The 23,792-nt window shown below is 51.0% G+C and overlaps 1 protein-coding gene across 7 annotated transcripts in view; it reads right to left on the bottom strand.

Annotated features, from left to right (window-relative positions):
- Positions 1 to 3,149: 3,149 nt before the first annotated feature.
- The window catches only part of ACACB (acetyl-CoA carboxylase beta), a 135,112-nt gene continuing 114,469 nt past the window's right edge, over positions 3,150 to 23,792 (bottom strand). For all 7 annotated transcript variants that reach the window (XM_027575604.2, XM_027575606.2, XM_027575605.2 and 4 more), the window contains 16 exons: positions 23,600 to 23,722; positions 23,226 to 23,495; positions 22,177 to 22,274; positions 20,998 to 21,118; positions 17,359 to 17,469; positions 16,160 to 16,303; positions 15,429 to 15,549; positions 13,821 to 13,917; positions 11,920 to 12,016; positions 11,226 to 11,361; positions 10,210 to 10,387; positions 8,017 to 8,129; positions 6,771 to 6,925; positions 5,961 to 6,131; positions 5,722 to 5,858; positions 3,150 to 4,918 (listed from right to left, as the gene is read on the bottom strand). In XM_027575604.2, the coding sequence (XP_027431405.2) occupies positions 4,792 to 4,918; positions 5,722 to 5,858; positions 5,961 to 6,131; positions 6,771 to 6,925; positions 8,017 to 8,129; positions 10,210 to 10,387; positions 11,226 to 11,361; positions 11,920 to 12,016; positions 13,821 to 13,917; positions 15,429 to 15,549; positions 16,160 to 16,303; positions 17,359 to 17,469; positions 20,998 to 21,118; positions 22,177 to 22,274; positions 23,226 to 23,495; positions 23,600 to 23,722 (2,199 nt within the window). In that variant the 3' untranslated portion in view covers positions 3,150 to 4,791. The remainder of the gene's footprint in view (positions 4,919 to 5,721; positions 5,859 to 5,960; positions 6,132 to 6,770; positions 6,926 to 8,016; positions 8,130 to 10,209; positions 10,388 to 11,225; positions 11,362 to 11,919; positions 12,017 to 13,820; positions 13,918 to 15,428; positions 15,550 to 16,159; positions 16,304 to 17,358; positions 17,470 to 20,997; positions 21,119 to 22,176; positions 22,275 to 23,225; positions 23,496 to 23,599; positions 23,723 to 23,792) is intronic.

The raw sequence follows: 23,792 nt of genomic DNA, 5'->3' as shown, positions 1-23,792 counted from the left end.
CCACAATTCCACGTCTGGGCATCTACCCCCAATAGAAGTGAAAGGAGGGACTTGGAGATACCTTTGCACGCCCGTGCTCACAGCAGCATTATTGCCAAAAGCCAAAAGGTGGAAGCAACCCAAGTGACCATCGATGGATGGATGGATAAACGGAATGTGGGTGCCACGGTCTGAACGTCTGGCCACACCCCCCCTTCCTTAGTTGAAATCCTAATGCCCACGTGATGGCATCAAGAGGTGGGGCCTCCGGGAGGTACTTAGGTCATGAGGGTGGAACCGTCAGGAATGCAATTAATGCTCCTACTAGAGGTCCGGGAGAGCTCCCTGCCCTTTCTGTCAGGGGAGGACACAGCAAGAAGTTTGCAACCCAGAAGAGGCCCCTCGCCTGGCCATGGTGTCACCCTGATCTTGGATTTCCAGCCTCCAGAACTGTAAGCAATGAAATTCTGTTATTTATAAACTATAAGCCCCCAAGTCTGTGGTACTTTGTTGCAGCGGCCTGAACAGACTAAGACAGACAGTAGTGTATATGTTCAACGGGATGTTATCCAGCCTTAAAAAGGACGGACATTTGGACACCTGCTGTACCAGGGATGAACCTTGTGGAGATTATGCTGAGTGAAAGAAGCCAGCCACCAAAAGGCAAATAGTGCATGATTCCACTTATGGGAGGTACCCAGAGTCGGCAAATTCATGCCCCAGTGGTTGCCAGGGCTGGGGGAAGGGGCCAGTGGGGGTGTGTAATGGCCAAGGAGTTCCAGTCTGAGATGAGAATGTTGTGGAGACGGATGGCGGTGCCGGTCGCTCAACAGTGTGGATGTACGTAACGTCACTGAACTATACACTTCAAAATGGCCAAAATGGTGAATCTTATGTATATCTTACCCTAATAAAAAAATGAAACATCCTAGATTCTTGGCCTGTGTTTCTTGCACATGGAGCTGCTCAGAGCTACACATGGGTCAGAATATCACAAGATACAGATCATCATTGAAAGGGGCCTTTCCCCTCACCTTCCAGAAGGGGACCACCTCTCTGCCGGTAAGACTGCTCTCCAAAATCCCTCCTCCGCTCAGTAGCCAGAGGGATTCAGGGATCCCTAGGTGTACATTCCATTTTCGAATCCACATGTCATATATATATGAGCATGCAAGAGGAGACACACAGAAGCTGAGGGACCACAGGGAATGGGCTTCCAACCCATTGGGGAGGTGGTCAGGGAGAACTACCTGGAGGAAGCACCATTTGAGTTGGGTTTTGAGGGATGAGTAGGAGTCAGCTAGGCAAAGGCCAAAGGGGAAGGAGTGTTTCTCCCAAGAGAAATAGTCTGTGCTCATCTGAAGGTGAACTGACAAGTTTGGTCTGGTGCATGAGGATGACAGTCTGTAGGAAAGGTGTGCAAGCTGGGTGTGGCTCATGCCAGTCCATATAGGATCAAGCGAGAACTCTTCCCTGGGAGCACTTGGAACAGTGAAGAGGCATTTGGGGGTCGACTATTGGCAGAAAGCCTTGGCGTGGCTTGGGCATCAGCTGCTATACCAACTATAGTTGTGACCAGGAAGGTCTCCTTATGGTTAACCACTTGCAATTTCTACCTTTGGGGACTCTGGAGATCAGCTCCCGAGGGCAGGAGTGGGCTGTCTTGCTCATGGCCGTGCCCCCTCACAGTGCTTGGCACGTAGTACGTGCTCAATAAATAGTTGATGAAAATGACTGGCACAAACAGGCTTGTGCCCTGGGAGGCCGGAGCCCCCCTCCCTAGCCACGCGGTTGGCCGCCTCATCTCAACATACCTCTGTTGTTCTCAATGTGCTCTCACCTGCAGAGGAGCTCAGGATGTGATTTATTTTTTTTTAAAGGTTTTATTTGAGAGAGTGAGCAAGAGAGAGAGAGCGCAAGCTGAGGGGTGAGGTGGGGAGGGGCAGAGGGAGAAGCAGATTCTCCTCTGAGCAGGGAGCCCAATGGGGGGCTCGATCCTAGGACCCTGAGATCATGAGCTGAGCCGAAGGCAGACGCTTAACCGACTGAGCCACCCAGGTGCCCCTCAGGATGTGATTTAAAGAAAAAAACGCATTTTGAGAAATATACTGATGTCTGCAATTCACTCTGAAATGGGTCCAAATAAGAAAATGGATTGACAGATTGAGAGAGGGATGGATAGATGGAGAGACAGGCAGTAAGCAAGGACCAGCACAAGAAAATGTCAAGGACAGCAGTGAGTACTGGATGATTAGGGCTCTGCGGCTGAGAATTCGACTTTTTGGTATTTGGAGATTTTTCGTAACAAAGTGGCAGGGGGAAAAATGACTCTGGGCTAAAAGGCCAACTGACTTTTGGAGCTGGAGAATTAGGTGGGGAAGGCAAACCAAGGGGCAGAAGTTGGGATGCCGTCTGGCAGCACTCCACGTTTGTGATTCGGACAAGCTGTACGTGCAAGGACACAGGGCTCATTCAGGTGATTTGGTGGGGGGGGGGGGGGGGGGGCGGGGTCCAGAATCTGCTGATCCAGGGAGGGAGAGACTTCAGTGAATGGAGAGGGTAGCTGGCCTCCAGCAGAGGCCTGGCCCAAGAGGTGCCAGGTTCTTGATGAGGATCCAAGTGATGACGTTGGCTGGATTAGCCAGGGGGGAGTAGTGGGGCAGATCTAGACGGTGTCCTCACATTTCAGGATATAACCTCTGCAAAGGTTCAGGATTTCTGGGAAAGCCAGGAGCCTAGCAAGATTGAGTCTGGCTCAGCCTGGGGGCCTGGCCCCAACTCTCACCAGCTGTGTGACTTCAGGCAAGTCTGTTCATCTCTGAGCCGATGTTTTCTTGTCTATAGAAGTGAGGATAGAGGGTGGCATGGACTTCAGGGGCTCCCGAGGATCGCATGGGATAAAGTCAGGGCGCCACACACAGCCAGTGGCCATCACCCTGAGCATCCGGTCTGGACCCAAGCTGCCCAGTGAGGCCTCTGTCCACACTCGGTGGTATGACCCCGCCCCCCTTCCTTAGAGGCGGCTTCACAAAGTCCCCCAAGGAGGGAAGTCAGCCTGATCAGGCAAAGGACTTGCAGCTGAGCCGATTGCCAATGCGCTAAACTCAGCATCATCAGCCGGCAGATAGCGACACGCGCTCATTTTTGAAATCCAGCTGAAAAGACCAAGTCCGCCTGTGGTCTTCAGGATACAAACTCCTATCAGAGCTTTGTCTTCCTCGGATGGGGGCTTGCTCAAGATTTCAGCCGATGTAGGAGGCTGGTGAGCTGCGGCGGAATCACCCAGGGAGGCAGCCTGCCTTTTCTGGTCCCGAGAATAAGTCAAGGCCAAAGGGCTTCCTTTAAAAAGTACTTTATTCCACACACCTCCTGGTGGGTTCCCCCACCCACCCTTCCTGGGTAGCAGCTAGTCATCGATTTCTCTTTCCCTCCAAAACCACGGGAGCCTCCTGCACTCGGAAACATTCAGGTCCCAGTGCAGCGCGGATGTCTGCTCCCTCCCACAACGGGCCGCGGGATGGGGCAACAGCTCACTCATCTTCCTCCCAGCCCTCACTGCTGCCAGGACACTTTGCTTTGCCAGGGCCCGTCATTGGTTGATGGCCCAACTGTATGTTTTTCAACTCAGGCATCCTCAAGCATCCTGGCTTGCGGGGGCTTCGCTGGGCATCCTCGCTGGCCTCCGAACGGGTCCGGCATGACAGGGGGTGTCCTCAGACAAACTGCCCATCCCGGCGGGGGGTCGGGGGGGACGGCCGACTGCCCCCATTACTGGCACCGGAGGACTGAGGGACGGGGCCAGGATAGCAGGTCTGACGTGGGGCAGCCTTCAGAGCCCAGTGCTGGAGGGCATGTCACAGAGGTCTCCCTGAGCAAATCGGTGCGGCCCTTGTGGTCCAGTCCTTGAACACCCACAGCTCTGCCCCTTGGGGCTGGATCCCTCCACAGACATCGAGGCACCAGGTGAGTGACAGCAGAGGGGCTCTCCAGGGAGGGTAGTGGCAATCACAGCAGTGATACTCACGGCCTGGTGACAGTTTTCCTTCTGCCTCTGTACTCCCCAGCTGGCCACGAGGGTGCATGCAGGGGGAGGGAAGGGGCCGGAAGAGGGCTAGGAGCCACGGGGCAGCCGGACAATTCTGCCCATTTACAGTCTCTCTCTCAAAAACAAAATCTCTAAGCATGGCCTACCAATGAGACGTTCCTGGCGACTCTCTAGGGGCCACTTGGGGAGCGATATACCATTTTATTCTCCTAAAAAATCATTCAACCCTTGCCCGGGTGACTCGACAGCATCCGAATAAGCCTCCTTACAGAAATAGGGTTTTTGTTTTGTTTTTTTTCTTCTTGTCTCTGTACTTCTTTCCTTGGCCTATTTATTCTGCTGAAATAGAGAAGATGCTTCCATCAAGAGTTGGTCTCAAGAGTAAAAAAGTAGAAGATTCCATGATCGGATACAAAACAAGCCTACAAGAACACCTGGGTCCCGCACGCCAGGCACCAGAAAGCAAAAGGAAACCAGGGTGTTTGGGGTCAGGTTGATTCGGTGATGCAGCAAAATGTGTTGTCTCAAGAGACACTAGAACAAACTTCCCAGCAACGGAGAGGAAGCTATTTCTGTTTGGAAGGGGACACTCCTGAGCCTTTTATTGAGACAGGAGTGAGTGGGAGGCCAGCAGCCCTGTAGAAATGCCCAGGATATTTTTTTTTTTTTTTTTAAAGCAAACCCCCAAGGTCCTGATGAGGCCTGCGGTAGGCGGGTCGGCATGGTTTCTCTTGCCTGTGGTCCTGCAAGTGGCGAGGTGACGGGGGTCAGGTAGAGGCTGGGCTGTCCACAGTGGACAGGAGGTGAAGGACCTGGGCCCGCTCGGCTGGGCTGATGTGCTGACTCATGTACACGATGCAGTCCACGGCCACTTCAGGGTTCTCCTGCACCAGGCTGCGGTGGGAGGGGAGAGAGGGCTGGGGTCATTCCTGCCACTCAGGTCAGTGGGCCCTAGGGCAGGCCCCAAGAATCCCTGCGCGGGGCCCGTGTCATGTTCCAGTGTGCGTGACAACCCAGAGCTCCCAAATCTCTTTGTGCTGTGGTCACCATGGGGGTGATGGTCCCGTGTGGCGGGAGGGACCACCACCTGGGGAGGAGAACACCCTGGAGGACGGTGGACCCCATCAGTCACTAGCTGTGCGACTGGACAGACAGCACGTCCCCGGAACCTCAGCGTCGTTCCCCAAATGGGGTCCCACGGGATCTCCTACCCACCTCACAGGGGACCCTGTTGTAATGGGGTGAGCAAATCCTTGGGGAAGGCTGATACCAAATAGAGGCAGCAGCCTACAGCCTAGCAGGAAGGAATGTGGGTTCTCACACATGCACTCTAGTTGGGGCGCCTGGGGGGCTCAGTCGGTGAAGCGGCTGCCTTCGGCTTGGGTCATGATCCTGGGGTCCTGGGATGGAGTCCCGTATCGGGCTCCCTGCTCGGCGGGGGATCTGTTTCTCCCTCTCCCGCTGCCCCCTGCTTGTGCGTGCTAATAAGTAAATAAAATCTTAAAAAAAAAAAAAAAGTGCTCTAGCTGTGACCTTGGGATGAGTCGCCCTATAGATTCCAGCAAGGAATACAGCCCTAAGCCCGAGGCCCGGGACCACGCAGCCACTCTGGAGTCATGCGGCTGGAGGAAAATCCTGGCTCCCGCACTTGCCAAGAAGTCCAAGAGATGGGCAGGGGGGGCGGGGTGGCCACTTACCCTCTGATGGCCTTGAGGACGGAGTCTCGCTTCAAGCACTTGATGTTCTCGCAGATGGTGGAGCGCAGGCCGTCCCCCGCCTGCCAGTGCTCTTCCAGCCACTGTACCACCACCTGGTTGTTGTCCCACAGGTAGGCCTGGGGGAGGGGAGAGATGGACCCCACGCCCAGCAGTCTAGCTAGCCTCTGGCCCCCCATAGCCCCCGCCCTGTCTCCATCCCGTCTCCACCCCAGGCCCACCTTGACGGCCCCCTCGGTCTCCACGAACCACCGGCGCAGCATGGACTGGATGTGCACGTGGCTCAGTTCGCTGCTGGCCTGCAGGATCTCCTGCTTGACCTGGTCCTCCAGCAGGAGACGGCGCAGGCGCCAGTACAGAAAGGTGCGTGCGGTCCTCCACTCTAGGATGTCCTGCGGACAAGCCCCAGGCCTGAGCCCTCCGGGAGGGCAGGGGGAGATGCAGGGCACTGTCGGGTCTGGGCCCCGCACGAGGTGCAGGCTCTCCGATCGTTCCCATTTTACAGACCAGGCAGCTGAGGCTTTGGGGAGAGGTGGAGGCCCCTGCCCGGGAAGGTGGCAGAGGGGAGATGCCGCCAGAACCCGACACTGGCTTACCAGAGGCATGCAGGGCTTAGGCTGGCTGGGGAGGGGAGCACCACACACAGGGTGGTAGGCTGACTCTACGATAGCCTCTTGGGGGCAGTGCGATGGGGCAGAGCTTGGGACCAGCAGTGCTGGGTGAGTGCAGGGCAGGACCAACCAGTCCCAAATGTGGCCCAGCAGTTACAGACACACACACACAGAGGTCAGACTGGTGGTTCCCAAACCTTGCTGCCTGTTGGAATCTCCTGGGGATTTGAAACCATACCCCCGCCACAGCCGATCTAATTAGTCTGGGGAGCCACCTAGGCCCTGGGTTGTTTTTTTTTTTTTATAGCTCCCCAGGTGATTCTAACGTATGGCGTTCCCGCCCAGATCGCCTCCTGTTTGGAAGCCAGGTGACCTTAGGATGGCCCACTCATGCCCTGCCCCACAGCCGCAGGCTCTTACAGCGATGGCACCCTTCTCCAGCATGCAGATGGGCCTGTCGTGTAGGTCGGCGAACTGCACCGCCACCTGGTGGTAGATGGGCAGCAGCAGATCCTCCCGGGCCTTCAGCTGGCCCTCCAGGTCCTTGCGGTCCTTGTCGGACAGCTCCGACATTCCTGTGGGCAAGGGCACAAACCAGGCTTTGCGGCACAAGCCCATCACACTTGAATTCCAATCGCACCCCCCAATCCAGCTGCTCCTGCCATCTCAGGGAGGCACTCACAATGGAGAGACAGCATTGAGCCTGCGACTCTGCATGTGCCCCCTTTAATCAGAAAGAACCACTGTGCTTTGCATATTGCAAAAGATAAGAAGGGAAGATTATAACCAACTCTGCCAATTTCACACCTTAGATGAAATAGACAAATTCTTTGAGCTCTGCCGAGAGGAAACAGATAGCCTCAATAGTCCTATATATAACAAAGAGGAATTTGTAGCTAGAAACCTCCTACCGATGATTTAAAGAAATAATGCCAATTCAAAATCAGAAAATAGAACACTTCACAACTCATTCTAAGAGATGGGCATTACCCTGATACCAAACCAAAGAAATCACACACACACACACACACACGGATAAATCTTGTGAAGAGTACAGTTATAAAGATATTACCATCCAATATGGCCTCTTTTTTTAAGAGAGTGAGCGAGCGAATGAGTTGGGGAGGAAGGGCGGAGGGAGAGGGAGAGAGAGAATCTCAAGCAGACTCCACAGTCAGCTCCACAGTCAGATGTGGGCCTCGATCTCACAACCCTGAGATCAGGACCTGAGCCCAAATCAAGAGTCAGACGATGAACTGACTGAGCCACCCAGGTGCCCCCAACATGGGCTTTTAAAGAGAATTACATCTAAGGTTACAAGTGAAACAAAGCTATCACTCAGACAAAGCTGGTAAAATATTTTGTCTGATGGAAAATTCTAAAAGGACACCTTGCTGTGAAAATGCTGATCTCCTTTACTGGCCCCAAATACTTCCATTTTTCTTTTTGTGTGTGTTGAGAAATACATACACTGAGGCCCTAAACATTTTTTTTTTTAGCATTAAAGGGGTCGATTTTGCTACACGAGAACACTGAAAACATCTCACCATTTTTGTAGGTGTGTTTTGGTACGTTTCACTTTTTTACCAAACTAGAAACCTCTAGCAGTGGAGCAGGCTGGGCTTCTCTTGCCCTCTGAGAGATGGCGCACTTCCAACCCTCTTACCAAGCTGTTCCACGAGCTTCTTGTAAGCCGGGTCAATCCTTCTCATGGTCTTTACCAGATCTTTCTTTCGGTACTTAATCTCCACTGTTCCCTCCGGCTCCAGAATATTCGCCCTGAAAAAAGAAAAGGCAGGGGTGGAGATGTAGGAGATGTTCCCCAACAAGGCAGTGGAGGCAGGAGAGCCAGGAAATCTGGGTTGTGACTTCTTAGCTCTTTGACGGACTCACTCTGTGACTTGGGCAAGTCAGAGGGGAATCTCTGGTCACCTGCTTCTATATCCATAAAATGAGGGGCTGAGTCCACATTTTAAAATCAAGTTTTCTGAGCTCTGGAAGGCCCTTTCAGCTCTGAGAGCATACGACTTTCTCCAGAACAGCCTAGCCCCCCCTGCTCTTCAGCCACAGTCCTTTATGACTCTCCTAATGTCTGTTCTCCCTGGGCCACGGTGCTGTTTCTGATCTCCTTAAAGCTCATGGAGGCACAATATAGAGCTCCACATGGTCCAGTAGGAGCTGGCCTCCCATTTCAAGCCTCTCACTCACCCCTCAGACTGCCCCCCATCCTTTGATAGCTTGGAAGCCCTGAGGAATACTCCATGGAGCTCTGAGCTTCCTGGTGGCCAGAGTGAAAAGTTCATGATGACTCCATTCGAGGCTGCTTGTGTCCTGAGTCTTCCTGGAGGTCTGACCTCAACAGCCCCCCCATGAGGGTCTAGATGCACTGAAGGCAGGATAGGTTTGGCTCATTTGCACATCACAATGTTTATCATAATGCCTGGCACATAGTAGGTGCTCAATAAATCTTCACTGAATGAATGAATGAATGAATGAATTACATGAGCAGAGGAAGCCTCTATCTTGGATAGAACTACTCCTGAGGTCTTTATATCCTATACACCATAGAGCAGAGTCTTCACTTTAAAGTCATTCAAACACTGTGTGGCAAGTATTGCAATTATTATTCTTTCTGTAAACATTCCTGGGATGAATTCCTCCTCAAAAAAGCATCAAGGTTTTTTTCCCCTGAAGAACTGGTATACTTTCATGCAAGTATCAATTCTGTCATTGGTTCAGCCACTATATTTTTTTTTTTCCAAGATTGTATTTATTTATTTGACAGAGAGAGACACAGCAAGAGAGGGAACACAAGCAGGGGGAGCGGGAGAGGGAGAAGCAGGTTTCCCGCAGAACCGGGAGCCCGATGTGGGGCTCGATCCCAGGACCCTGGGATAATGACCTGAGCCGAAGACAGATGCTCAATGACTGAGCCACCCAGGCACCCCCCGTCACTATTTTCCAACCACCCCCTAGCAATCAAGCATGGTGCCAGGCCCTGGGTTATAAAACCGAATAAAGCACGGCCCCTACAGGAACTCATAGGTTTGGGAGAGAATCAGAGTCCAGGAGGAAGCAGATGACGGGTTTTATTTCCCTTTTCATCCTGGCTGCCAGGAAGCTCAAGTGCTTTCCATCTTTCCTGATTTTTTGACTGCAAACTTCCTTGGGAAGCAGGTGAATATTAAGTCATGAAAGAACAAACAACAGTTCTTCTGCCGTCTCCGGCTCCAGCTACTAACTCTACTGAGAAAAATCGTTTGTTTGTTTGTTTGAAGATTTTATTTATTTATTTGAGAGAGAGAACACAAGTGGGCAAAAAGAGGGAGAAACAGACTCCCCACGGAGCAGGGAGCCCGATGCGGGACTCGATCCCCAGGACCCTGGGATCACGACCTGAGCTGAAGGCAGACGCTTCACCGACTGAGCCACCCCGGCGCCCCTTCTCCTGAGAAAATCTCCTTGTGCACTGGATGCTGGTTTCAGATTGGTAAAACTGGAGGCTCTCCATCCTTCAGAAACTCAGAATGCCAGGCACCTGGGTGGCTCAGTCGGTGAAGCGTCTGTCTTCGGCTCAGGTCATGATCCCGGGGTCCTGGGACCGAGCCCCGTGTCGGGCTTCCTGTTCGGTGGGAAGCCTGCTTCTCTCTCTCTCTCTCTGCCCCTCCCCCCGGCTCGTGCTCACTCTCTCTCTCTCTCTCTCTCTCTCTCAAATGAATAAAAATCTTAAAAAAAAGAAACCAAAAGAACTTCAATGCCCTGGCAATTCCTGGCCATCGGCTTAAAGATGACAACGGGCTCTCAGGTCTGGGGGGTAGAATAAGCCAAGGCTCAGCCAGGCAGAGGGTGACACACCCACCTGCTCTCCTTGTCTGCATACAGTTCTATGCACAGGGGGTTGATGGAGGAATCCATGACCACCCAGGAGCCCCCCCGGAGCTCCGCGTAGGGTGGGATGTAGGTCAGGATGGGCTGTTTGTACTGCCTGAGGCTGTCCACGATGTAGGCTCCAAACTTTAGCATCTGGTCGTACATGTCTGCAAAACAAAGCAGTCACCTGCTGAGGAGGCTGCAGGCCCCAGCACCTGTCCGCATGCCAAGCCCGCGGCCCTCATCGCCCTGGGGGTCCTGAGAAAGTGTTCAGCCGGGGTGCTTGGTGGCACCATGGAAAGAGCTCTGGGCTGGGAGTCAGGAGTGAGCCCAGGTACAGACGGCACCCTGACTGTCCATGTGACCTCGGACATGTCACTCTCCCTGCCTGGGCCTCAGTGTCCCCATCTGTAAAAGGAGGTGTAGGGCCATCCCAAAGATTCCTTCCAGTTCTGACTCTGGATGCCCTCGCCGGTGACTGACCGCCCCCTGCCCTGTCCTGTCGGTTCTACACACAACCTACTCAGCAATAACACAGGTCCTTGCCTCCTGCCCACACACAGTATGGCCCTTATTTTCCACCAAGACGGGGCCCTCCAAGTACCAGGCACCTTACATGGTTACCATGCAACAATAAAATCAGGCACCATCACACCGAGAGCTAACACCACATACCAGTGATCAGCTCATCAAATCCTCACCTTGGGCCTCTGGGGTTGGTCTTATTCTTAGCCCCTTCACAGGAGGGAAGTTCCCAGGGCTGCCCTCCTGGCCCTGCCCCTAACAGTGTGACCTCTGGAAAGTCACACCGGGAACCCTCAGTTCCTCATCTGTAAGATGGGAAGATGTGACTTCAACTGCTCCTGTCCTCAGGGCAATGGGGGTCTCAGCTAAGAGGTTGACAGAGCCATCCAGAATAGAACCACAGCACCACCTTGAGGGGGCTTCCCTGTCCGGGGTGCTGACCCCGCAGCTTTAGGACACCCAGAGGAGAGGCAGCCTTACCTTTCATGCCACCGGAGAACCCCCTCCAGTTGGCAAAGATCATCAGGGGCAACTTCTCTCGGTTGAAATCGTTGATGGCCTGGGCCGTCTTGTAGGCCGAGTCTGGGAGCCACACCTGGCCCGCCTGCTGGATTATCTGAAACACAGAGTGGCCTGGATCAGACTCCTCTGTGCAAGAGCAGCAGGAGGACATGGGGACAGCCATCTGAGCCACACCCTAGAGGGCAGGCAATCCGATCTGTGTTGGCACCTACACCAGGGCCACGGGCTTACAGGGAGGGCCCAAAGCTCGCCTGCTAGGGGCCCTGCTTGCCTCCATGGGCTGCAGGTCCCTTCTGCCTCATTTTCAGGCTCAAAGGGGTACAAAGTGCCAAGCTAGTCCCGGCCGCACTGAGTCCTAGGACCCACCCTCTGCCTTCTGAGCTCCTCCCAGTATGTGCCATGGCCCACCCTAGACACAATGACAAGGCCAGAGGCGGAAGGCAGGAAGGATTCCCAGGGACTTGCCACCCTCTGAAGAAGAAAAACCGTGGGGGACATTTTTGCATTCCACAGAAACCGTGCTGGAAAAATGCGCCCCTCCCACCCCCCGTGGCCAAGGACTGGCACCAGGCCCTGGCGTGCGACCACCCAGGACCCACTCTTGTTGCCTAAGCCAGCTGAAATAGCAGGCCCAAATTCCCAGCCCCCTCACCTTGGCCTCTGAATCCAGGTTGGCAGGGTCCGCAGGCACCACCACCTCCACGGTCCGCGTCTCCACGGCAATCACTCCAACAGGGATCCCCCCTAGCCTGCGAGGTGGGCATGGGTCAGCCAGGCTGGGTCAGTCAGGCGACACCTGCCCCCCCTCGCGCCCCCCGTGGATTCAGGAGTAGATGGGTCCTCCCAGCCCCGGCTGACATTCTATGGGCATCCTGGGTACACGGGCACTCATGGCAGGGAGGGGGGCACACACAAGACAGCACGGTTTTTACTCTGGCAGGTCATTTTCTTGGAGGACATTCATTTGGAAGGCTCCAAAGCAATAAGAGCCTCCTCACAAGCGGGCGGGCTGGAAAGGTGCTATCGGTGCCCCTCTTGGGGCACCAGCTGTCATGGTGACAGGGACGGTTGGGCCAGTGCAGGGACGGGAGCAGCGCTGTCCACTAGAACTTCCCGCGATGCTGTGCGCTCTCTGTCTTGTCCATCCAGAACAGCCGCTGCGATGAGCCACTTCCTGTGGATGCTGAGCACCGGAAATGTGGCAAGTGCAGTGGAGGAACGGGACCTCTTTCAACTCGTTGAGGTTTGAATGATCACATGTGGCCAGCAGCTCCCACATGGGGACAGGGCGGGTTCTAGGCACCGAGGCATGTTTGGAAAGGGTTGAGGGATGCTGAGCCTGAAGGAGACTCTGCTCAGGGGGATTCTACGACAACAGTGATTGTCACCCCTTGTTACCTTGCTACGGGCCAGCCCTGTGCCGGGTGCGACCCTGAGTTACCCTTGTTTACGCTCTCAATGACCCTACGAGGCAGGTGGAGGGAAAGTCTTTAAAGAAAGGAAGGGCTTCCATGTGGAAGGGGGAGCCGAGCTCATTTCAGGTTTTAAAAAAAATGATTTTAAAATAGAACATTTATGGAAACGTGAACCAGCTGTTAATACAAGGCTCAAATAATAACAGCAACAGTACTAGCAGGCGCTACCACTTACGGAGCATTCATGATTTTTTTTTTTTTTTTTTTAAGTAGGTTCCACGCCTGGCATGGAGCCCAATATGGGGCTTGAACTTGCGACCCTGAGATCAAGACCTGAGCGGAGATCGAGAACTGGATGCTTCACCAACCGAGTCACCCAGGCGCCTGCATTTATGATATTGTAAGTGCTTAACATACATCATCACAACAGTCCTCTGGGGGTAGGATTATCATCCCCATCTTGCAGATGAGCATGTGGAGGCCCAGAGAGGGTGAGTGACACAGCTGGGCTTGACCTCAGATCTGACTCCAGAGCCGGAACCCATAGCAACTATATAGTGCCGGAAATCTGGTAAATTATAAGGACACTGCTTTGGGCTCCACATAGGAAGGATCTTGCAGGAAGCAGGACATGTCTGGAAAGTTGAGGACTATAACCACTGAGGAATGAGCTGCTCAGTTCTGGGAGCATTCAAGCATTTAAGCCATCCACCAGCTGCGTAGACAAGGGGGTTTCTGACCATGGCCCTCCTGAAATGGAATTCATAGTTTGGAGCGTCTGTGCAATTTTCCGGTGCGGGCCTCCGGAGCTGTCTTCTGATTCCCAAAGGGGCCCATGGCCCCCTGTGACTAGGGAGCCCTGCCCCAGGGGCAGACGCTAAGGGGCCAGGGTGCTGGCCCTCAGCAACAAGATGGCTGAGATGCCTACTAAGGCCACAGAAAAATCCAGACTTTATGAAGAAGTTCATCATCCAGAAAACGATCCCCCCGATTGGTTTTTCTTTCAGAAAATCCCAAGGCCAGAAGGAAAGTGCTCTTGGTGGGTCACTCGAGAGGAAAGGACCCCTGGCCTAGTGCCCAGGAGTCCCGATAACCAGGGAGGCCAGGTGAGTGCAGCCTGCCCTGTCCTCAACGTTACCTTGCTCGTCCTGTCACCACGGTCTGGGCCCAAGGCGCCATGATTTCCTTGAAACTGCCATGGTCAAAGAATCCACTCTGCCAGGATCCCTTCAGAGCTGTGGACAGGAGCACATAAGCCCAGGCCAAGGGGCTGGGTTGGTGAGGGTCCCTGGGTCTGCCTGGTGGGACAGACAACCTGGCCTTGACCGCCCAAACACCTGTTTCTCCAGAAAACCATACGGATCCCAACCCCATTAAAAAACAAAACAAAACAACAACAAAAAAATCCCCCAAAAACAGGGCAGCAGGAAATAGACCAAGTCAGGAATTCAGCCCACTTGGAACATCGAACTACATCAGCTCCTGTCAATGCCAAACACACAGAGATCCTAATCCGAAGGATGAGCCCAAGAAGCAGACAGTTGACGGGACACCTTCAAAAGGTGGGATTTGGGGAAGGGACCACCTGCCCTGAAAACCTCATCCTCAACATGCCGGCTGCAGCCTCACAATATTTAACTGGGGGGTGGAGGTGGGGGGGGGCACTGTCTCCTTCCAAAAGAGAGAGAGAAAAAGAGACAGAGAGAGAGAGATGGAGAAAGAAAGAGGAAGGGAGGAGGGAGGCCCGGATGATGTCAGCTGCAGCCATCCCTGCACAGGAAGCAGTGACGCGTCCATCACGGGGTTCAGGCAAGGAGAAAGGAGCTAGGTGACAGGCGGGTCCCGAGCTGCCAGGGAGGGAAGCTGGGTGCCTGAACCCCAACAGCCCGACTCCAGTGTCTGCCTGGGGGCTGGCCTGACTTGATGGCGAAAATGGTCAGAAACAAGTTGGATATTTTATAATCAGGTTAAAGCCATCCCCCTCGGTGCTCACAGGCAAGAAAGCCCAAGAGAAACACAAGAGGGGCAAGCAGGCTGAGGGGCCTCCTGCGCCACGCAGCTGGCTGGACGGCCAGGCCGGTTTCTGACTGTGGCAGCGTCTGAAATTACAGACCGGGGATTATGGGAACGGGGGCAGCTCAGCTTTCCTGTTCTGTTCTGGCTGCTCAGAACGTAACCATACGCCTGCCGGAGACAAACCGGCCCCTTTCAGAGAGAGGGAGGGACAGAGAGAATGTGTGTGTGCAAGCAGGAGTGTGCCCATCTCTACGTGTGAGTGTGCAGAAGAAGCCAGGTCGTCCGTCCCGGGTGAACCCCTGGAGGGCTACCTTAGTAAGGAGAGCCAAACAGAGAGCCAGAAAGAAAGAGGGAGAGGCAGAGTAGTCTTCTCTTGGACACTCTGATGTCTGTATTGTCCACCTCTGTAACCATGGGGCGGTTTGAGGGAGGGAGGCCATGCGCTGTGTCGCACTCCCCCTCCATCTACCAGCCCCAGAAACCAGAGGCTCTTTCCACCCCTTCTTGGTTAACAGCTCAGGAGAAGCACAGAGGAAAAGACCCCGCTCCCTCGGCTCCCTCCGCTCCCTCGGCTCCCTCCACTCCCTCGGCTCCCTCCACATGGGATCTCAGGTGCACCCCTCTGGGACACGTGGCCAGGGATCCCTGCTTCTCTCTGAGTGTTCCTTTGTCCCAGGTGCAGGAAAGAAACTCAAGAGCCAGGGCTCAGGCAAAGCACTTTAGAACTTACTGGGGTGAGGCCTTCCTGCAAGCAGCCACCGGGGGTCATAGGGAGCCCTGGTCGGAAAGAATCCAACTTCTCTGTCAATGGGGTCCGTGGGTGTGATGATGGGGACTGGGCTGTGATTATCCTAGAAAAGGAAACCAACTCTGTCTCCTTGTGCTTGTCAGTGATGCCTGCCTGCGATCTGCTTCTCTCCTCCGACCACGATTATGCCTGGTTACGCAGCAGAGCCCAGGCCGAACTAGCCAGTCATTACCAGGATGAGTAGCATTTGGTGCCGGGCTCTCAACATCATTGCCCTGAATCATCAGGGTAACACCCTGGGGTATGTGCTCTTGTGATTCCCATTTCACCGATGAGGAAACTGAGGCTCAGAAAGATTAAGAGACTGGCCCAAGGTCTCACTGCTAGGGAGGAGGGAGCCAGGAAGCAAATCCAGCCTGGCTGCAAAGCTCCAGGAGTCTCTTGTTCAGTGTTACGTCTTCTGATGAGAGGCAATGCCACCCCTTTCCAAAGGCATCCTGACAATGGCATTAAAAAAAAAAAAAAAAAGCGAACAACAGCCAGTACAGGGCTGGGTGTCAGAGAGGGAAGGAGGGAGGAGCAAAGAAAAATTAACCCTCGCCACAGTGACAGAGCTCCCTCTTTGCCAAACTCCCATGTTACCCAGCAAATGAACCTGATCACAACATCTTCCCGACTCGAAGCCGCGGTGGGGGGGGGGGCGGGTACTGCACCTTTGGCATATAGGACAGCCACTCCAGGATGGTGTAAACGCCCTCGAAGTCATCTGGCACGGTGATGTGGGAGATGCCGTTGTAATGCATGATCTGCACACCGCCCAGCTGGTTGTTGGAGGTGTAAACCTCTCTGCCTAGGACCTGCTTTGACACGGCACGCTTAGCAAGGGCCTGCCCGGCTCCGTTTGGAAATCATCTCACACTGTGGTCCTCAATCTGCACACTACAATGACCTGGGAGCTCTCAAAAGTCCTGCCGCCCAGGCTGCACCCAGATCCATTACAGCAGAATCTTTGGGGCTGGGGCACGGCATCAGTATTTTTTCCTTCAACTTCTAGGTAATTCCAACATGCAGCCCGATGTGAGAACCAGTGAGCCCACCAGATAACTTTGGTCTTCTCATAAAAAGAAACCCCACTCCGTGTTCCTGATTCGGCAGGTTGGCACCGAGGCCTAAGAATCTGCATTCCTAACAGGTTCCCCGGTGAGGCTGATGCTGCTGGTCCAGGGAGCAGACTTTGAGAACTTCAGTGGGATTCTATCAGACATTATATCATGGAGGCTTTATGGCCACGTGGGGGTTGCTTTAATACAGTGAAAACAGTAGAATACCAAACTCCACATTTACCCGGAGTCAGGTAGAGAGAAGGAAATACAGCAAAATTTTAGTAAGAGCCAAAGTACCGGGGGGGTAGGGGGGGCATCTCTTTCCAATTTTCTGTAATATGTAATGCCACGTTAATAATTTTTAAACACTTAAATGTCAGTACACAAGAGAGTTCTACCACAAGAGCCTAATATATTTTTTAAAATTTTTTTGGCTCAGGGCGCCTGGGTGGCTCAGTAGGTTGAGCGTCTGCCTTCGGCTCAGGTCATGATCCCTGGGTCCTGGGATCGAGGCCTGCTTCGGGCTCCTTGCTCAGCAGGGTGTCTGCTTCTCCCTCTCCCTCTGTCCCTCCCCCTGCTAGGACTCGCTCTCTTTCTCAAATAAATAAAATCTTTAAAAAAATAATTTTTTTCAGCTCAGAAGAGCCCCAGGTAAGTGCACACTGGAAAAAGAGCTAGAAGACGTCAGTAGGAAGGACACTGGTTTCATCCTGAGAAAACTGCCCCATCAGGGGACATGGGAATGTTAGAGTGAGTCCCAGCCCCCCACCCACGGCAGCCCCCTCCCCGCCAAGCTCCTCCGTGGTCACCTTGTTGAGAGCGCCAGCTCCCGTCAGGATGATGTGAGAGTTTTCCACCTGGATCACTCGCTGGCCCAGCCTCACCAAGTAGGCCCCGATCCCCACGGCTCGGCAGGTCACCTGCAGAGAGAGGGGCCCCTCTGAATTCCCGAGGCAGGCCAGGAACCCACCGGGCGTGGAAGCTACAGTCAGGCCACCGGCAACCTGACTGGTAACCAACCAGCACAGGCACAAGCCAAGTCTTCGGGCTCACCTGACCCTGGCTTCCAGAAAGAATGTGGTGAACAAAGAAGCGTGTGGGAAGGACAGACAACAGACATGGAATGTTCTGGTTCTTGCTTCATCCAAGGCCTAGCTCTTATATGTAGCTCTTCTGAGCCACGGCAGCCTCGCACACAACCAAAGGACATCTAGGAGCCGGGGCGAAACTGGTGAAATCGGAGTAAGGTCGATACCAAGGTAAGGGCACTGCGCCAATGTCAATGTCTTGGTCTTGCTAATGTACTGTGGTTACGTAGGATACTGTCATGGGGGAAGCTGAGTGAGGGGGACAGGGGACCTCTCTACACTGTCTTGTAACCTCTGGTGGGTCTTAAACTATTTCAAAATTATATATATATATATATATATGTATCATTGCATATCATATGTAATTATGATACATATGATACATTTAATTATAATATATATCATATTATATAGGATACATATTATATATTATGATATATATAATTATAATATATAATAAATAATACTAATAAACTATTTCAAAATTATATATATGTACTAGATATATCATTATATATGATACAGATAAAACATCTATTTTGGAATATATAAAAATAAACATATCTTTATAGATATTGAAATAAAATGATTTTTAGAATATATAAAAATATATATCTAAATTGTTTATATATATATATCTAAAGGTATATATTTTTTATTTTGAAATATATATAAATGATATCTAGAAAACAAGCCTGAGGAAGACACCCATGGCCAGCATTTTCCACCTCGGAAACTGAAGATCCAACACTGAATGTAAAGATAAGGTCTCGAATGACAGTCTACCATGAAAAGGCAGTAGTAGTATTAGAAACAGCAAGTATTTCTGAAAAGGCCAAGGGAGGGAGGGGGGAGATATTCCTTCAGTAACAATTAAAATCAGATAAAAATTCTCCTAAATACTCAGTACTTTTTTTTTTTTTAATTTAAATTCTAGTTAGTTAACATACGGTGCAATATTGGTTTCTGGAGTAGAATTCAGTGATTCATCACTTACATACAACACCCAGTGCTCATCATGACAAGTGCCCTCCATAATCCCCAACCCCCCACCTAGCCCATCCCCCACCCACCTCCCTCCATCATCTGTTTGTTCTCTATCATTAAGAGTCTCTATGGTTTGTTTCCCTCTCCCTTCTTTTTCTTTTCCCCCTTCCCATATGTTCATCTGTTTTCTTTCTTAAATTACACGAGTGAGATCATATGGTATTTGTCTTTCTCTGACTGACTGATTTCGCTTAGCATTATACTCTCTAGCTCCATCATGTCATTGCAAATGGCAAGATTCTTTTTGATGGCTGAGTAATATTCCATTGTATAAATACACCACATCTTCTTTATCCACTCATCAGTCAATGGACATTTGGGCTCTTCCCATAGTTTGGCTGTTGTGGACATTGCTGCTATAAACATCAGGGTGCACGTACCCCTTTGGATCATTACATTTGTATCTTTGGGGTAAATACCTTGTAACGAAGTTGCTGGCTCATAGGGTAGCTCTAGTTTTAACTTTTTGAGGAACCTCCAAACTGTTCTGCAGAGTGGCTGCAACAGTTTGCATTCCCACCAATAGTGCAAGAGGGTCCCCCTTTCTCTACATCCTCGCCAACACTTGTTCCTTGTGTTAATTTTAGCCCTTCTGACAGGTGTGAGGTGGTATCTCATCATGGTTTTGATTTGTGTTTCTCTGATGATGAGTGATGTTGAACATCTTTTCATGTGCCTGTTGGCCATTTGGATGTCTTCTTTGGAAAAGTGTCTATTCATGTCTTCTGCCCTTTCTTAACTGGATTATTTGTTTTTTGGGTGTTGAGCTTGGTAAATTCTTTACAGATTTTGGATACCCTTTACCAGATATGTCATTTGCAAATATCTTCTCCCATTCTGTAGGCTGCCTTTTAGTTTTGTTGATTGTTTTCTTCACTGTGCAGAAGCTTTTTATCTTGATGAAGTCCCAATAGTTCATTTTTGCTTTTGTTTCCCTTGCCTCTGGCGACATGTCTAGTAAGAAGTTGCTGCAGCCGAAGTCAAAGAGGTTGCTGCCTGTGTTCTCCTCTACAGGCATTTTTGATTTTGATGGTTTCCTGTCTCACATTTAGGTCTTTCACCCATTTTGAGTTTATTTTTGTGTGTGGTGTGAGAAAGTGGTCCAGTTTCATTCATGTGGCTGTCTAGTCTTCCCAGCACCATTTGTTCAAGAGACTGTCTTTTTTCCATCGGATATTCTTTCCTGCTTTGTCAAAGATTTGTTGACAAATTGCGGGCCCATTTCTGGGTTCTTTATTCTGTTCCATTGATTTATGTGTCTGTTTTTCTGCCAGTACCAGACTGTCCAGATGACTACAGCTTTGTAATAGAGCTTGAAATCTGGAATTGTGATGCCTCCAGTTTTGTTTTTCTTTTTCAGGATTGCTTTCGCTATTCAGGGTCTTTACAGATTTTAGGACTGTTTGTTCTAGCTCTGTAAAAAATGCTGGTAGTATTTTGATAGGGATTGCATTAAATTTGTAGATTGCTTTGCGTAGTATAGACATTTTAACAATGTTCGTACTTCCAATCCATGGCCATGGAATGTTTTTCCATTTTCTTGTGTCCTCTTCAATTTCTTTCCTGAGTGTTGTATAGTTTTCAGAGCGTAGATCTTTTACTTCTTTAGTTAGGTTCATTCCTAGGTATCTTACTGCCTTTGGTGTAACTGCGAATGGGATTGATTCCTTGATTTCTTTTTCTGCTACTTTGATATTAGCGTAAATACTTAGTATCTTTTAAGTAAGAGAAGATTGGACCATGATTCAAATGCATCAACTATAAAAAGATACATTTTCCGATAACTGTTAAATATAACTGTGAAGCAGGTTTCAAGGATGTTAAAGAATTGCCACTGATATTGATAGGCATAATAATAGTATTGTGATTCTGTAAAAAAAGCGGTGTGGGGGGGTTCTTTATCTAGTAAAGCTCCACACTGCGGCATCCGCAGATGCTAAGACAGGACAGGGGACTTGCTTTAAAATAACCACAAAGAGGGGCGCCTGGGTGGAGTAGTCAGTTAAGCTCACGTCGTGATCTCAGGGTCATGAGATTGAACCCCATGTCAGGGTTGGTGCTCAGCGCAGAGTCTACTTGAGTTTCTCTCTCCTTCTCCCTCCACCCCTACCCGCCCCCCACCCGCTCTCTCTCCCTCTAAAATAAATAAATAAATCTTTAAAAAAAATTATCCGAGGGACCGAGGACGCAGGAATGGCTACATGTTGATAATCACTGGAGCTGCATGATGAGCACACGGGGCTCCTTCCTTCTGTGACTGCTTTAAAGATTCCACGAGAGAAAGTTGAAAAGGAAATAAAATAGGAGACTCACCAAGCTGATGGTGACAATCTCTTCGTAAGCCAGGGAGGACTCCCCGGCAATCATGCCAGAGCCCCTGAGATTCTCTACGCCCACACCACTGTCCTTCCCGATGATATCCGTGATGACATACCTTCAGGAACCAAACACAGGTTCAAGACCGAGCTCTAGCCCAGAAAAATTCAAAGCTGTTGCACTTCCCCAGGACCCGGGGCAGGAGGGACGAGCAAGGTAAGGGAATAGAAGGTGGTAAAGCAGCCTGAGGTGAAATGAAAGCAAGGGTCTAAGACCCTCACAATTGACCCTAAAGTTTCTAGAAGGGCAAGTGCAGCATCCATAATCATCACCCTTCCCGCCAAAGATGTCAGCTTATTTGGAGGCTGTCCTAATGAAATGTCACCCCCACCCTACATGCCTCCATAAACAATCTAGAACAGAGTTTGGTCTACAGAGAGATGGGGAAATTCACAATCAATCAGTCAAGATTCTCTGGCCACAGGAGTGTGAGACACTGTACAGCCTAACCCCTGTTAGAGATTCACAAGGCACTGCAGCAGTAAAGGTTCTGACAAGGTCTGCAGTAAAGACTCTTGTTAGATCCTATTTAAACCCAGGGTTTCTCAACTTACTTGACTATGGAAATGGTTCTTCACCACCACCCACAACGTATCACCACTAACGTTCCAGAAAACCTAGCCTGGGAATTTCTGATTTTGTCAACTCCATTTAAAACAAAACAAACAAACAAACAAAACAAAACAAACAAACCCACAACATTCCCTAGAAAAGAGAGCTGGTAGCCTTGGACTTCCTCATGGAGCAGACCCCTGCCCTGCCTACACCTCCCCAGCTTGCCAAATCGCTGCTGCATCAGCTGGGCTAATTTGATCCTAAATCTGAGCTTGCCGCTCCAGGGACACCATGGCAATCCAATCTAATTCTTCCTGTGTGAGGTACTATTTTTGTGAAAGCCACCATTCACTCTGGGATGGCAAGAAGGGGCTCACCCTGAAGAAAGCCCCAGGTGTCTTAGTCATCAATGTCCGGAAGGCTCAGGGGTCCCACTGTACAAATACCACCACCCCATTTGAAAACATCACCCACAAGCCCGGAGGCAAAGAGAGGGACTGCCCATTAGTAGCTGAAATAGACCCCAGGCAAAACGAAGGAGCTATGTGATAAATTACTCACCTGGATTCTCCGTCTTCCTCGATGTGTTTACAATGGACAGAGTTCAGGGAGCTGATTGTGGTGTAGTCTTGGGGGGTTAGGTACAAGTATTTAAATCCCTTAAAAAAAAAAAAAAAAGACACCAGTGAAGCTATGAATCCAGTCCCCTGCACTAGACAGCCTCTGTTTTTGAACAAAAATGTTAACCCTGTAGGGGCGGATGTTAATAACGAGTTAACAATATGTTAACAGCACAGTTAACATGTCTGACGTTAATTCTGTATCAATAACAGCTACAAACTGAAGGTCTGATCAGTGCCAAGTGCCTTCCACTCATCCTTACACACAATCTCCCGTTTTTTCCTGCTCCAAATCAGTTCCTCAATCACCTTTCCACCCCTGCTCCCCTAAGGGGTCTGTTCTGACTTGTTTCCCTTTCGCCAACTCCCTCCATGAAAACTCTATTATAGCTTACGAACTATGTGTATGTATGCATTATGTATACACGTGCGTGTATATGCATGTGTGTACATATGTATACACGCTTTTTACATGAAAAGATTAATTCTTGCCCCCTTTGGCTGGGGCGATACCGCTACCTGGAGAATGCGTGCTCTAGCTGCAGAAAATCTCTGTCCCCTGCCTTTCCACATCACAAAATGTGACCTTTTCTCTCATCTTTCCTGCGTTTTATTGTGGCTAGTGTGTCTACATATTCCGGATGATTTCGGAGAATTCGCTGAGGCCAGAAACTGTGTCTTATTCACCTTTGCCTCCTCAGTGTACGCCTCATTCAGGGGACACTCTGGATATATGAGCTCAGTGTTTACAAACTTTTCTTCATTATTATTCCCCTCAGGCACCTTTCCAGGCACTTTTTTTCCCAACCACCACTCCCTCCCATGAAATTTTAAGACCGATCTACTGTATGCCTTCTATGTGCTGTATGTGTAGATCTGTGCTTTATACACAAAGGGCATGAAGATTCTTTCCACCCTGCCCCCGCCCCCCGTAGGCGCTATCACCCCCACTGGGGGGCATGACACCACCATGCTGGTTTGGGGACGTACTTTGTGGGGGTCTTCTGGGTCCACCCAAGCCACCTGGAAGATGTGCTTGATCTCCTCTGCAAGGCCAATACAGGCCCCACTGTTGGCTGCAAGATAGATTTTGGGGATACCCTCTGCCCGGGCCATCTCCGACGCGCGCAGGTACAGGAGGTCTTCTCCCATGCCAAAGGATCCAATGCGGAACGTGATGTCATTGCTGATGACGATCACGTCCCGCCCTTCTGGATACTCCGGGGTCTTGAACCTCATTTTGAAGGCCACCATGCCCACCTGCCGAGGAGAGAAACGCACAAGGAAAAACGGTTTGTTGCTTCAGGGGGACGTTTTTTGAAAGGGCGATTCTAGACAGGGGCCGGGTTCCATTGCGTTCTTACCTCATTTCCTCCAGGAAGGCGGTTCATCTCCACTAGCTGGCCCTGAGGGTCCAGCACGAGTTCGGTGTATGTCAGGATGTCTTTGGGGAACTTGTCCGGGGTGCCCCACAGTTTAAAGAGAGCCTGGGGATGGGGAAAGAAAGAGAAAACCTGAAGTCCTCATTAGGGAGGCACATTTTCTAGTTCTTTCTCT

The sequence above is a fragment of the Zalophus californianus genome, chromosome 14 (assembly GCF_009762305.2).
Source record: "Zalophus californianus isolate mZalCal1 chromosome 14, mZalCal1.pri.v2, whole genome shotgun sequence".
Taxonomy (NCBI): Eukaryota; Metazoa; Chordata; class Mammalia; order Carnivora; family Otariidae; genus Zalophus; species Zalophus californianus.
The sequence above is the reverse complement of the archived record's forward strand: the minus strand, read 5'-3'. Positions and strand labels throughout refer to the sequence as shown.